The sequence below is a fragment of the Megalobrama amblycephala genome, linkage group LG23 (assembly GCF_018812025.1).
Source record: "Megalobrama amblycephala isolate DHTTF-2021 linkage group LG23, ASM1881202v1, whole genome shotgun sequence".
Taxonomy (NCBI): Eukaryota; Metazoa; Chordata; class Actinopteri; order Cypriniformes; family Xenocyprididae; genus Megalobrama; species Megalobrama amblycephala.
Genome location: NC_063066.1, coordinates 846,417 through 861,302, shown reverse-complemented (window position 1 = coordinate 861,302; position 14,886 = coordinate 846,417). Strand labels below are relative to the sequence as shown.

The 14,886-nt window shown below is 39.1% G+C and overlaps 1 protein-coding gene and 1 long non-coding RNA gene across 8 annotated transcripts in view; one reads left to right on the top strand and one right to left on the bottom strand.

Moving 5' to 3' along the window:
• limch1b (LIM and calponin homology domains 1b) overlaps positions 1 to 14,886 on the top strand; it is an 80,000-nt gene that overhangs the window by 52,977 nt on the left and 12,137 nt on the right. For 4 of the 7 annotated variants that reach the window (XM_048176601.1, XM_048176602.1, XM_048176609.1 and 1 more), the window contains 5 exons: positions 1,519 to 1,884; positions 8,168 to 8,203; positions 8,770 to 8,896; positions 8,984 to 9,138; positions 12,828 to 13,266. In XM_048176601.1, the coding sequence (XP_048032558.1) occupies positions 1,519 to 1,884; positions 8,168 to 8,203; positions 8,770 to 8,896; positions 8,984 to 9,138; positions 12,828 to 13,266 (1,123 nt within the window). The remainder of the gene's footprint in view (positions 1 to 1,518; positions 1,885 to 8,167; positions 8,204 to 8,769; positions 8,897 to 8,983; positions 9,139 to 12,827; positions 13,267 to 14,886) is intronic. The other 3 variants (XM_048176605.1, XM_048176608.1, XM_048176607.1) reach the window with 2 other exon arrangements.
• Positions 3,270 to 4,234, bottom strand: LOC125259174. Its single transcript, XR_007182739.1, has 2 exons — positions 4,177 to 4,234; positions 3,270 to 4,087 (listed from the first exon to the last, which is right to left on the bottom strand). It is a non-coding gene; the product is annotated as an uncharacterized LOC125259174 (long non-coding RNA).

Genomic DNA, 14,886 nt, shown 5'->3' with positions numbered 1-14,886 from the left:
AGAGAAGAATGGTTTTGTGTCTTTTTATTTTTTGCATTGATTTTGTCGTGCAGAGGTTTGAGAGGGTGGTTGATTTGATCCAGATGTTCCCATTAATTGACTGAGAGCTTCAGGCTGCTCCAATCCAGAACAACCATCAGACTGACAGAATGAACACAGACAGGGATTTTGTCCAAAAAATACATAAATGCTTATTCATGCTACCTGAAAAAACATCATGCTAATGTATCATTGATAATCTCCCGTAACTGTATAATATTTGAGTGAGTGTTTTCAGTGCTGTTTATATTGATTTCCTTATTTACCATTTGGAATATTATGTTTGGAATTGCATACTAAGATGCTAGTATTTCTGTAGTATGCAGTTCATGTACTGTGTGCAGTATGGGAATATTCTGCATGCGTAAAATCCCCTAATTACCTTCTGCATTAGTCGAAATGTGTGAGTACTATATCTCACAATGACTCTATTTAAAAAGTGTGGTGATTTTTAACATCAGCTGCACATTTTTACACTCAAGTAATTAAGGAAATTAGTCCAACGCCGTGGTACAACGAGCACACTCGGGCCCTTAAGAGAGCAGCCAGAAAAATGGAGCTGAAAGAAAACAAAACTAGAGGTTATTCGCATTTCGTGGAGAGAGAGAGTGATTGAGTACAGAAAGTTAACTAAATGAATAACTATTGATTTTTACAATGGAATGAATCAATATGGAATTTACTTAAAGGTGCTCTAAGTGATGTCACGCGTTTTTAGGCCAAAACATTTTTGTCACATACAGCAAACATCTCCTCACTATCCACTAGCTGCCTGTCCTCTGAACACACTGTAAAAAAACGCGGTCTCTGTAGTCGCCACAAGCTCCGAAAATGGCAATAAAAACAAACTGGTGCAGCCTGGACCACGAAACAGCCAATAACCGACAAGAATGATTTTAAATGCGCGTTCATGACTGTTTCAGGAAGCACGGAGGGGAGGGGGAGGAGGAGGAGGAGGAGGAGGGAGGGTCTAGCCAGCCTCTGTTTTGTTTGACAACACTTCGAACGTCAACAGGAAGTTACTCCACCCAGGATCGCTTAGAGAACCTTTAAGATGGATAATGACACCATTTTCTTTAAGAGCTGCTGTGCAGCCAAAATTATATACCAGTTATGACTGTAAAGCTGCTTTGACACAATCTGCATTGTTAGAAGTGCTATATAAATAAAGGTGACTTGACTTGACTCATGATTCGATCAGACTGTCATGAGTGAAGATATAGATATACTCAATATAGATAGAATAATAATAATGTGTTCTGAACCCTGCCACTGTATATTGTCACCAGGTTGAAAACACACACATGGTGTAATTGTTTTTTATTTCTTTTCTTTTTTTGTCCCTCCTTTCTGTTATATAACACTTTCCTTTCCATTTCCCTTTCCTTTCATCACATGGCTCTGGTTTGACGGTGTGTGCCGTTGTCCTGCTCATGTATGTTGTTTTTGTGGGTGTGTCACTGTTGTTGTGTGATTTAGTGGGAGTGAAACCCTTTCGTTAGAACTGTCCTCTGCGCTAACAGGAAGTGATGTTGACTGTGTAGAGTCTCAGCAAATAGATACTGAGTCTGAACAGCAATGCTCTAGAGCGTCTCCTCAAAACGACTCTTCCCCAAAAGATCCCATTTCTATGAATCCACAACTCAGTGACCCTCAGATTAGATCCCCCCTCCATCCTTCTGTCCGACCCCAACCTCAAGAGCAGAACCTCTCAGACCGTGAGAAGATGGAGGAGGAGGAGAGAGATGGATGGGCCACTTTCTGCCAAATTCCTCCAAACCCCACGGATCCCCTTCAGAGTGAATCACAGATGTCCCATAATGAGACGGCAGGAAATGATACCAGGTGCCCAGACTTCCCTCCACCACGCCAACATACAAACACTCATGATCCCGCCTACTACACTTCCATACACGTGTTGTGTTTAAAAACTTTGTAGCATATTATTTTCCCCTGAAGCTCTCTGTCTGTCTGTTAGTTTTCTTAAGACACATCACTTATTTTAAAAGATTCATTGGGGCGTGTCATCCCAGCAAAACATTAGTCTTTGTAAACTTCCATTAAAGTGTAGTAATTTGCCACAACTTACACCATCAATCCTGTTATATAGAGAAACTTTTCACTTCTCAGTCAGTTCCCAGTGGATAAAATCCAGTCAATCACTGTTTGATCCATTACATTATGGAAGACTATGTTGAAGCCAAGTCCTGTTTGATATAAGAATAAAAATAGTTGTAATGGTCTGGTGGGATCTCATGTTCTCATGTTCACTTGACTGTTTGACAACAAACACAGCTTCTCTTACTTTGATGTCCCTTTCAGAAGCCGTCTTTTTGCTGCGTGTAACCACCAGAGCTTGAGTCTGTCCTCCTTAGAGGAGTCTAGTATTGTTTTTGGGATCTGCACTGAAGATCTGAGGGGAAAAATACTTTATTTATGTTCTTTTGCTCGTATATTTGGAGCTTGTTTTCCGGGGAGGTCCAACTGCTGTTCTAGGACAGCCTGGACGCTGAAGGGCCGTTTTTGGCACGTTTGCTCTGACTGTCAGGTGGAACGAGAGCCAGACGAGTTTGGGTTTCGGTCCCACGCCAGGCGACTGCTGCTTATAATGTTTGGGCTTGATGTAGGTCAACATGAATGAGCTTCAATGACACTCCAAGGAAAGCCTTTGGATCTGGGAGCTCAGATTTGCATGGCGGCTGAGACAGGGTGGTCTCTAGGTTTGGGATTGTTTTGTTAAACGCTTCAGCAGATGATCCTCTAGCTTTAAAGCAGGTAGCCTTATTGCAGAGTTAATATAACAATTGTGCAAATTTTCATTTTTTGGTGAGTTGTCACTAAGTTTTTGGGAAAAGCACACATAGGTCAAAACATTACAGATAAGTGCCATGAATAACATGGAATAAAGGACGGATCTGCTGCAGCATTCATACCACATATAATACATGTACAAAAGACTTCAGATGACATTTAATATAGCCAAAAACATTGAATACTTTTTATTTTACATCTCACTTTTTATCTGAAAGAACTTAATCATCATTCTGCATCATGAAAGTTGATCATTCTCAGCTACAGAAAGCAAGAGGACACAATTTAAAGTAGCTCTGATGCAAAGTTATTGTATGCACTTATTCAAATGGTTTGTAAAAGTAGACATTTTTCAGAATGTCTTTTATCCTCAATCTTTACAGAATAATTGGCAACACACCTATATATATTAATATTTATATATATATATATATATATATATATATTAATATATTAATAGAGACTGTACCTTTCATAATGCCAGTGAATGACAACATTAGGTGTTCACAATGGCCATTGAATGCTTAACATTAGACTCTGAGCATAATGCCACACAACTCGCAAACACACACGGAGGAAAGGCTCTTAATGTACTTTCCCATTGTGTGTTCATGAAAATAGTCTCTCAAAGACACACAAGTAACAGGCGACCCACCCAGAGGAAGACGGGGAATGTGCAGGTTTCCTGTGTTCAGCCATGAACTGAGCTGAACTGAGCCTGGCACTAAACAATAAACACAAGAAAGAGCTGCTTAACAAAGTATTCGACTTGATGTCTGATGTTGCGAACACTGTTCCTTAATGTTGCCCATATATTCCTAGAAACCTCTCTTCTAATCAACATTGACATTTATGAGAAGTTCTTCATCTGTTAGGTGATGTGTCATTAAAACACTTTCTCCTATCACAGTTTAATATGCAGAAGTAGTTTGATCATCCAAAAAGGGGCTTTCAAAGAGTGCGTTGGAGTGCATTTCCCAAAAACATCATTAGCCGACTGTCATTACCAACATAGTTCAACCATACTCTGTTTACTGAAACCAGCGTTCAAACAAACATTTGCAAACAGCATCACAAAGTTGGAGCTCCAGCTCATGACTTCTGGTAAGAGTTTTTTGTTAGTATGATGTGTGCAAATACACAAGCTATCATGCAGGACGATCTCTTTCATTCTGCAGCTTTAGCTTGTCCAGACAATGAAATTGTGCTTGAGAAAACCTGCGACAGAATCAAACATCTGGAAATAAAGCAAAAGATCGTAGAGCAAAATTAGTCATTAGATAATAAGATAACGTGGTTCAAACAACTAATGCACAACTAACTTACTACAGTTTTCAGTACAGCTGTTTTTCTCCAACAATCTTACTGTGATGGTGAAGCAGTGAGTGTATGTCACTGTACGAGAAACACACGAGCATCATGACCAGCCAACTCTGACTCAACCAATGGCGTGTGTTTGGGGGCGGGACTTTTCCTTTAGTGGACAAATGGCAGAAGGAGGGAGTGTTCAGAAAAACGTATTATTTTTGCACATTTTTGTTTGTTGACGCTTGTGGCTCGGAAAAACACTTCACCTTTTAAGAACTGGAGACGTTCCACACAGGATTGAATATGTTTTGAAGCCATATGGTGACCCTACTGCTTAATACGTCTTTTATATCACAATATTATTGTATCGTAGTTTCTTTTTTCTCAATACTCTGTATATTCTATGAAGGTTGGAACAAATCATAATGATTAATATTGTATGATGCAAATACATCCATGCTGCATAATGAAATAAGTATTTGGTTATTCTGATGTGACTTGTTAATTATTAATTATTATTAATTATTATACATTAGTATCGTATATATATATATATATATATATAATGCATTTAATGAATAATTTTCATTAAATGCATTATAAAATCTGTTTAGAATAAAAGATTTCTACCTGAATTCATTGATCTTTTCTCTTTGGCTCATTTCAGTATATCAGATATTTGGTTTAGTTATTTTTAATATTCAAAAGCTCTTAGAATTGAGTTTCTGATTTGGGAATGACAGAAAAGCGTGCTTGCGGTTATGTTTATATTCTTGAGGGGGTTTTTGTAATATGATCTGTAAGGGTTACATGATTTCACAACCTGAAATGAGTCAGATCGGTGCCAGTTTTATCAGCATTGCACAATGTCGAGGTAAAGGAGATGAGCTTGTTGACAGAACCTGAGATTCTCTGGAAACGCAGCTGGATGTTTGGGTGACAGATACAGGCGTTCGTGTTTGTCTGTCGTGTCGTGTGTGTTTGTTTTTCCGTCATCAGGCTGGCATTCAGTGCAGACATCTGGCATTAAGGATGAGGGTGAGCCGGCCTGGCATTTGTGCGAGAGTCACGAAACGGTGTCCATCTCTAAAAGAGCTGTAGATTAACCTAAAAAATTCAGAAACAAGTGTTATTAGCGACACCGGTGGCCATTAAGTGAACTGCAGCAGCAACTTATCGCTTACAAGAGACTGAACATGATTCAAAGCCTCGATATACTCACGGCGATATATTTAGTAGTAAAAAGAAGTTGGAAATTTGCAGCGATATACTGTTAACAAACATCCCGACGCCGTCCTGAGAACGACGGTTAGATGAATATGTAAATATGTGCTGAACATTTTCCTCTCAATAACAGAGTTATGAGAAAACAGCAGTTCAGAAAGCATCTGATCACATGTGGATGTGTTTACAGCAGCTCTGAGATTCACAGATGAGGTCATTAAAATTACACTCTTATGATAGTTTGATTATAAAGTATATTTGAGACTATATAGATCTGGCTGTGAGACTATAGTTTGAATGAATCCCTTTTCTTTGCACGACACATTGACATTACAGTACAGAATGACTCTTTCAGATTTATCCTGAACGTTGTATAAGCATTATTTTCATGTGTGCTTGAACAGAAAACAGGCTCATGTAAATGTCACAATATCCTTTGCTTTCATAGTGATTAATACATGACAATTCTTACATATAGCCCCTTTTTCTGTATCTACATCTGGAGGTTTCACTCCTGTTTCAGCACTAAATATAACACATGTAGCTCTTAACACGTGTAAAAAAAAAAGTCTCTGAAATATAATTTTTTTATATAATTATATAAAAAATATTAAATTGAAATGTATCATTTATTTGAATTAGAAGTTAAAAATTTGTGTAACAATGTTTTTACAGTCACTTTTGAACATGTTGATGCATCCTAGCTGAATAAAAGTATTCTTAAAAATCGACCCCGAAAGGCATTATTTTTATCATTTTTCTTTGGAACTGCGTCTGAAGTGGAATCTTTATCTTGTCTCGTCTGGTAAGGACATGTTGTTCTGACATTTCCTCACACTGAGTGACAGCTTTAAGAGAGAGCAGACAGGAAGTTCACTGATCATGTGGTACTGCATGTCCTGTTGAGCAGTATAACTCTCTCCTGTTTGAATTATGTGACATGAGAAATAAATGCCCTTGGTAAATCATCAGTTAAGGCCTAAAGAAAGAATTCAGTTTGAATTCACCAACCAAATGCAAACAGTGACTTGTTTTAAATTCTCTCTGCTTGTTGTTTTGTTTCTGACTCTTCAAAGCCATGAAGTTACTTTGAGAAGTGTTTGGATCAGGAAACCTCGCTCGAACTCGCTTACTTTACAGTTGGGATTGGGAGGATTTTGTAATGTTTTTGATATACATCTCTTATGATCATCAAGGCTGCATATTATTATAGTTTAAAATATTTGTATTATTATTTTAATATATTTTAAATCTAAATTAGTCCTGTGATGGCAAAGACGAATTTTCAGTTTTCAACTGCTGAAAGTTCTGTGATACGTTTAATTTTTTAGGATTCTTTGATGAATAGAAAGATCAAAAGAACAGCATTTATTTGAAAGAGAATCTTTTGTAACAATATAAATATCTTTATTGTAACTTTTGGTCAAATTAATGTGTCCTTGATGAATATTTTTTTTTTTCCCAAAAAAACAAAACAACAACAAAAAACGTACTGCCCCAAACTTTGAACGATAGTGTAGATTATACAAAAAATTTAAACTTAAGAAAAATTAAATTAAGGAAAAAAAAAGATCAAATAAGGCTGATCTCCTTGAGGGATTGAAAACACACACAGAAAATGTTCACTCTGTCATTCATAACATCCGAAACGAAGCAGAATGTACAGTTCATTCATCAGACAAAAACAGAAAACTGTATCAGCCTTGTAATATATGACATAATTTCCAGGTGGACTGAAGAAAAAAAAAAAACCCTGTGTGTCTTTACTTCCCAATACCATCCAATCAGATTAGAGCTTGACAGATTGAGAAAGTGCTTTCCAGTTTTGTGAGTAAAATGGATCAGATGGTCAGTGAGTGGATGAAGAGATGGTGTTTGTTTGTTTAATATCTATATTCTGTGTCAGCGTTTCTCTCACAGGTGGTGCGCGTTGATTCATCCATCGCCGCTCAACACTGTCAGGCATTCCAGACTTTCTGAGTGTTTGTGGATATTTGAGTTTATTTGATTCCAGAAAGAATGTGCTGAAATATTTTCTCTTCGGTGATGTCTAAAAACTCAGATCTTATCTCCAGCGTTAGTCCTTGACCAGTAGAGATCCAGTCCAGCTCAAGCTGGAGTTTTGCTCTCGCTGGAGTCTCTCAGCTCGAGCTGTGTTTCCTTTGGTCTCTTCAGCTGGACGGATTCACAGCAAACCCGAGCCATATTTACATTTATGAGGAATACTTTGGGATTTATAATTGGTTTGTTTTTTGGGTGGCCTGTATTTTCAGCGTCTGTGTGTTTCTTGTGGTGAGACCGCAGGCCACACTTTCACTGACACACATCTCAGTGCTTTAAGAGCTGAGCTTTTCTCTCTCTTTCATGTTTTACCTTCTTTTTCCTCTTCTTTAAGAATCTTTTTGATAAGTGCAATAAGTGGTGAATTTGATGAGGCTATGAAATATGGGTTAGACATTCCCCATGGTATTGGGGTTAGTTAGATAAACACTGGAATCGTTACAAGTGAAATTGTTTTATTATGCCCTCTTCTGTCCATTAATGGGTATTTACATGTACAGTATATCTTCAACACAGAACAAATGTTTCCATTTAAATTTAAATTTTTTTTTTTTTAAATGTGGAATTGCTTGGATAGAGTTTGCAATACTTATAAAATATTCTGTGTAAAAGAAATTGAACATAATGCAATGACAGGTTTCATTCAGCTTTTTTTTTTTTTTTTTTTTATCTGTTGGTCCTCATAAATCACTGTCTCTGTGCTCTTTTGTCCTGCCTGTTGTAGATTCAGCCGTTCATCTAGTGTGTTTGATGATCCTGAGTAAGTCTCTTTACCACACTGTGCTGTGAGAAACACTCTTGCGGGAACGCCTCTTCCACTGACAGTGCCTAATGTCTGCATGTGCCAAGCTGTGCATTCAGCACTTTGTTTTGGTACACTATGGATGAACTTCTTTGTAATGTGGCTGTATTGCTTGAGTGGGATGCTAATATAATGTAAACCTTTTATCCACAAATTAATATCTGTGTTTGCTAAAGCACTTGCATCTGATGTATAAAGTTATACTTGAATTTGTTAAATTCATTTAAGAAGTTAAAACGGAACAGTGTTTCTTATATAATGAAAATGTGTTTGTTTTTGCCACTTGTAAGATAAAATAAATTTGGTGGTTGTTTCAGTGTCTTTCACACTTCTGGCCTTCTTTCTTTGGATGCATGGCTTATGGGCGGCACAACTTGCCTAATTATAAATGCTCACTGTGACTCACTGGCCGTGCTTTTTAACTGGTTGCTTAATAATAATAATTGCACTTGACTGTGGTTAACCAGATGATTAAATATGATAAATGACCAGTGATTCAGTGAGCTCAAATCTCTCTGTAACAGGAGTGTGAGCATGATTGACATGAGAAGCGAGGAAGACTCTATGTTGCCACCCCACAGTCAAGTTCGACATGAGCTCATGCACAACCAGTACAACAAGCTGAAAGAGGAAGAAGACCACTGGCAGGACGTAAGTGTCTTTCATTACTAGCATTGTTTGCTGTTAGATCCAGTATATTGATCTGAATGTGTCTGTAATTGTATGTTTGTGTGTCAGGACTTGGCCAAATGGAAGAGTCGCAGAAGGAGTGTGTCTCAGGACCTGATCAAAAAAGAAGAGGAGAGAAAAATGATGGAGAGACTGTTGAGTGGAGATGGAGGATCGCAGAGAAGGAAAAGCATCAAGACGTACAGAGAAATAGTGGAGGAGAAGTATGTCTGCCATTTCCATCTACACTTTCCACTTTTGTTCTCATTAATTACAGTCCAACACTACAGATGACCACAGGTCATTTAAGCAAAATATAAGCTAGAGTACTTGGTACTGAATGTCAGTATAACTGTGATTTTGCCATAGGCTCAACAATACAAGCCTGTGACTTTCAGTGTTCTTGCTGTATGTGCAGTTATTGTCAGTGCTGTTACTGTGAGTACAGTTGCTTTCAGTAGCGTCACTGTCAATGGTGTTACTGTTAGTGATAGTAACACTGCTGACTGTAAAGCCATCGACAGTAATGTCAGTGCTGTTACAGTCAGTACAAATACTGTCAGCATCATTAATGTAGCTTCTGTTACTGTCAATGCAGTTACTGTTACTGGGGCATTACCATACTGTCAGTAGCGTCACTGTCAAAGGTGGTAATGTCAGAGAGTTAGCAATGTTACTGTCAGTGATGTTACTGTAAGTGGTATTACTGTCAGTAGTGTTACTGTAAGTGTGGTTACTGTCACTGATGTTACTGTCAGTGCTGTTACTGTAAGTGTGGTTACTGTCAGTGCTGTTACTGTGAGTGTTGTTACTGTCACTGGTGTAATGTCACTGGTGTTACTGTCAGTGCTGTTACTGTGAGTGTGGTTACTGTCACTGCTGTTACTGTCAGTGCTGTTACTTTCAGTGCGGTTACTGTCACTGCTGTTACTGTCAGTAATTTTACTGTGAGTGTTGTTACTGTCACTGGTGTTACTGTCAGTGCTGCTGTTACTGTGAGTGTGGTTGCTGTCACTGGTTTTACTGTCACTGCTGTTACTGTCACTGGTGTTACTGTCAGTGCTGTTACATTCAGTGCTGTTATTGTGAGTGTGGTTACTGTCACTGCTGTTACTGTCAGGGCTGTTACTTTCAGTGCTGTTACTGTGAGTGTGGTTACTGTCACTGGTGTAACTGTCAGTGTTGTTACTGTCAGTAATTTTACTGTGAGTGCTGTTAATGTCACTGCTGTTACTGTCAGTAATGTTACTGTGAGTGTGGTTACTGTCACTGCTGTTACTGTCACTGCTGTTACTGTCAGTGCTGTTACTTTCAGTGCTGTTACTGTGAGTGTTGTTACTGTCACTGGTGTAACTGTCAGTGTTGTTACTGTCAGTAATTTTACTGTCAGTAATGTTACTGTGAGTGTGGTTACTGTCAGTGGTTTTACTGTCAGTGCTGTTACTTTCAGTGCTGTTACTGTCAGTGCTGTTACTGTGAGTGTTGTTACTGTCACTGGTGTAACTGTCAGTGCTGTTACTGTGAGTGTGGTTACTGTCACTGGTGTTACTTTCAGTGCTGTTACTGTCAGTGCTGTTACTGTCAGTGCTGTTACTGTGAGTGTTGTTACTGTCACTGGTGTAACTGTCAGTGTTGTTACTGTCAGTAATTTTACTGTGAGTGCTGTTAATGTCACTGCTGTTACTGTCAGTAATGTTACTGTGAGTGTGGTTACTGTCACTGCTGTTACTGTCACTGCTGTTACTGTCAGTGCTGTTACTTTCAGTGCTGTTACTGTGAGTGTTGTTACTGTCACTGGTGTAACTGTCAGTGTTGTTACTGTCAGTAATTTTACTGTCAGTAATGTTACTGTGAGTGTGGTTACTGTCAGTGGTTTTACTGTCAGTGCTGTTACTTTCAGTGCTGTTACTGTCAGTGCTGTTACTGTGAGTGTTGTTACTGTCACTGGTGTAACTGTCAGTGCTGTTACTGTGAGTGTGGTTACTGTCAGTGGTTTTACTGTCAGTGCTGTTACTTTCAGTGCTGTTACTGTCAGTGCTGTTACTGTGAGTGTTGTTACTGTCACTGGTGTAACTGTCAGTGCTGTTACTGTGAGTGTGGTTACTGTCACTGCTGTTACTGTCAGTAATTTTACTGTGAATGTTGTTACTGTCATTGGTGTTACTGTCAGTGCTGTTACTGTGAGTGTGGTTACTGTCACTGCTGTTACTGTCAGTAATTTTACTGTGAGTGTTGTTACTGTCATTGGTGTTACTGTGAGTGTGGTTACTGTCACTACTGTTACTGTCAGTAATTTTACTGTGAATGTTGTTACTGTCACTGGTGTTACTGTCAGTGCTGTTACTGTGAGTGTGGTTACTGGCACTGCTGTTACTGTGAGTGTGGTTACTGTCACTGGTGTTACTTTCAGTGCTTTTACTGTAAGTGTGGTTACTGTCACTGCTGTTACTGTGAGTGTTGTTACTGTCACTGGTTTTACTGTCAGTGCTGTTACTGTGAGTGTGGTTACTGTCACTGCTGTTACTGTCAGTAATGTTACTGTGAATGTTGTTACTGTCACTGCTGTTACTGTCAGTAATGTTACTGTGAGTGTGGTTACTGTCACTGCTGTTACTGTCAGTAATGTTACTGTGAATGTTGTTACTGTCACTGCTGTTACTGTCAGTAATGTTACTGTGAGTGTGGTTACTGTCACTGCTGTTACTGTCAGTAATTTTACTGTGAATGTTGTTACTGTCATTGGTGTTACTGTCAGTGCTGTTACTGTGAGTGTGGTTACTGTCACTGCTGTTACTGTCAGTAATTTTACTGTGAGTGTTGTTACTGTCATTGGTGTTACTGTGAGTGTGGTTACTGTCACTACTGTTACTGTCAGTAATTTTACTGTGAATGTTGTTACTGTCACTGGTGTTACTGTCAGTGCTGTTACTGTGAGTGTGGTTACTGTCACTGGTGTTACTTTCAGTGCTTTTACTGTAAGTGTGGTTACTGTCACTGCTGTTACTGTGAGTGTTGTTACTGTCACTGGTTTTACTGTCAGTGCTGTTACTGTGAGTGTGGTTACTGTCACTGCTGTTACTGTCAGTAATGTTACTGTCACTGCTGTTACTGTCAGTGTGGTTACTGTCATTGCTGTTACTGTCAGTAATGTTACTGTGAGTGTGGTTACTGTCACTGCTGTTACTGTCACTGGTGTTACTGTCACTAGTGTTACTGTCAGTGCTTTTACTGTAAGTGTGGTTACTGCCACTGCTGTTACTGTCAATGGTGTTACTGTCAGTGCTGTTACTGTTAGTGCTGTTACTGTCACTGGTGTTACTGTGAGTGTGGTTACTGTGAGTGTGGTTACTGTCACTGCTGTTACTGTCAATGGTGTTACTGTCAGTGCTTTTACTGTAAGTGTGTTTACTGTCACTGGTGTTACTGTGAGTGTGGTTACTGTCAGTGCTGTTACTGTGAGTATGGTTACTGTCAGTGCTGTTACTGTCAGTGCTGTTACTGTCACTAGTGTTACTGTCAGTGCTTTTACTGTAAGTGTGGTTACTGCCACTGCTGTTACTGTCAATGGTGTTACTGTCAGTGCTGTTACTGTCACTGGTGTTACTGTGAGTGTGGTTACTGTGAGTGTGGTTACTGCCACTGCTGTTACTGTCAATGGTGTTACTGTCAGTGCTTTTACTGTAAGTGTGTTTACTGTCACTGGTGTTACTGTCACTGGTGTTACTGTGAGTGTGGTTACTGTCAGTGCTGTTACTGTGAGTATGGTTACTGTCACTGCTGTTACTGGTTACTGACAACATTACTGACAAAATTGTTATCAAATTAAAATTGCTGTGAGCTAGTGGATTTCAATCATCAATACAATAATATGCCTCTAGTGTAATTTCTGACAATATTTTACTCTCTCCACTAGGGAGCGCCGTGAACGGGAGTTGCATGAAGCTTACCGGAACGCCCGCACACCAGAGGAAGCAGCTTCTGTGCTGCAACGTTATGTCCAGCGCTTCACCATCAGTGAGGCCGTTCTTGAGCGCCTCAAACTCCCCAAGCTGCTGGAGAGGAGCGTGTCGGCTGACCCAACTCGTCACTCCTCTTTCCCCGTCTCCCCAGACTTTTCCGCTTTCAGTGCTTCCTCAAACCCGCTGCAGTACCTGAGGCAACAGTCTCTCCCCGCGGCCAAATTCACATCCACAGTTGAAGCACAGGTGACGGGATACAGCATAGAGCAGGGAAACACTGGAGATACAGAGTGTGTTTCAGGTCCATCTTGCTCAAATGTGACAGCGCCCTCTCTGGGTCCAAAACCTTACAGACAGAGCAGAAATTCCACTGCTGGGATGAGAACAGCTAAGGTACATACAGCCCAGAAATCAACATTTCTCATTGCAGAGTTTACTTTTTAAAAGGTTTTATAACTAATACAATATATATAGTTTAGGACTGAAAACAGAGATTTTTTGAATGTAAATAAAAAGTCAAGCAATGTGCAACATCCTGTAAACCTTTATACTTGTTTCTCTTTGACTGCAATGAGATTACATGGAGAGCAAAGTAAGAAATTGCTTAGGAATTTTTATTTGTGTGCCCAAGAAATAGACCTCGGCAACATGTGCCTGCTCTAGAGTCTCAGAAGAGATCAGAAATTTGCAATCAAAAGTCAGACATTTCAGTATAAACTATGACTATTTCTCATCATTCTCTTAAGACCAAGTGAGCTATGCTATCCACATTAATTTTTCAGTTTTAAATGTGAAATATGTCAAGGATCGCCTCATTTATGTCTATTTTTGTTTCCTTTAAGATAATTTATTTTGCTGAAGGTCTCCATTATGTCTTCAGAGCTGTATAAGAGCAGCCTCTGAGCAATATAACACTGACTCCATCAGCAGCCATGCACTCTGCCACACCACCCACACTGAGAAGCAATATCCTGGATAATTTTGTGCTGTAGGAATTTGCTCCGTTCGTCTCCTAAGAGAAGTGAAGTGTTCCAGAATGCATCAACAATAGCAGATGTTGCCCTCTGGTGGCTGGAATGAGTGTTGTGAGTTAAAGTGGGCATGTGTTGAATGAGTGCTAGTGTTCCCTAGGTGTGTGTGTGTGTGCGTGTGCGTGTGTGTGTGTGTGTGTGTGTGTGTGTGTGTGTGTGTGTGTGTGTGTGAATGGGTTCTTTCTATGTGAAGTGCTCCATACAAAGACAAAAACACTCACACAGATCAGCCTGCTCTGAAACACACACATACCTCTTTTTTCATTATAGGGACTTTACATAAACGTTTTTTATATATTGAGCTAGTGATCATATAAACATATTCCCTACCTGTCTGCAGTTTTACATTGTCATTAACACATTATTTAGGATGTGTATTAAGCAGTTTCTTTATGGGAGCTGTTGACTGACAAAACCTGACCCATATGCAAAGCACAGCGATTTCATTGCGATAAGCTACCTAATGATGTATTTTAAGTGTAAATTAAATTAATATAAAGGATTACATTTAAAAAAAAAAAAAAAAGATTTTCTTCTGTAAAATAATATATATTTTTTGGGGGGGAAGCTAAATTGCGTAACATTAAGACTTGATTTTATAAATCTAATAAAATAAAATTGGGCTTACATTATTCATTATTTGCAGTCAACCATAATTAATTTATTCCATGAAAGTGTAAAATAAGATTATACTTTAGCAAGATAAAGTGAGTAGTATTAGCAAACCTAAAGTCAGCATGAAACAAGTCTTTTCTTCTCTATTTTGTCGTATATCCGAGTGAAACTGCTTCGCAAACAAGAACAAATGTAGGGTGGGGCTTGATTTTGTCCGTGGGGAATTGATTGGATGGTTGTGGTTTGCTATTGGTGGATCTCATGTGAGTGACAGGTTGCCCCGCCCTCATCATCAGAGAAGAGAAGAGATGCTGCAGGAGCGAGGAGAAGATATGGTAACACTTTACTTGAAGGGGTGTGCATAAGA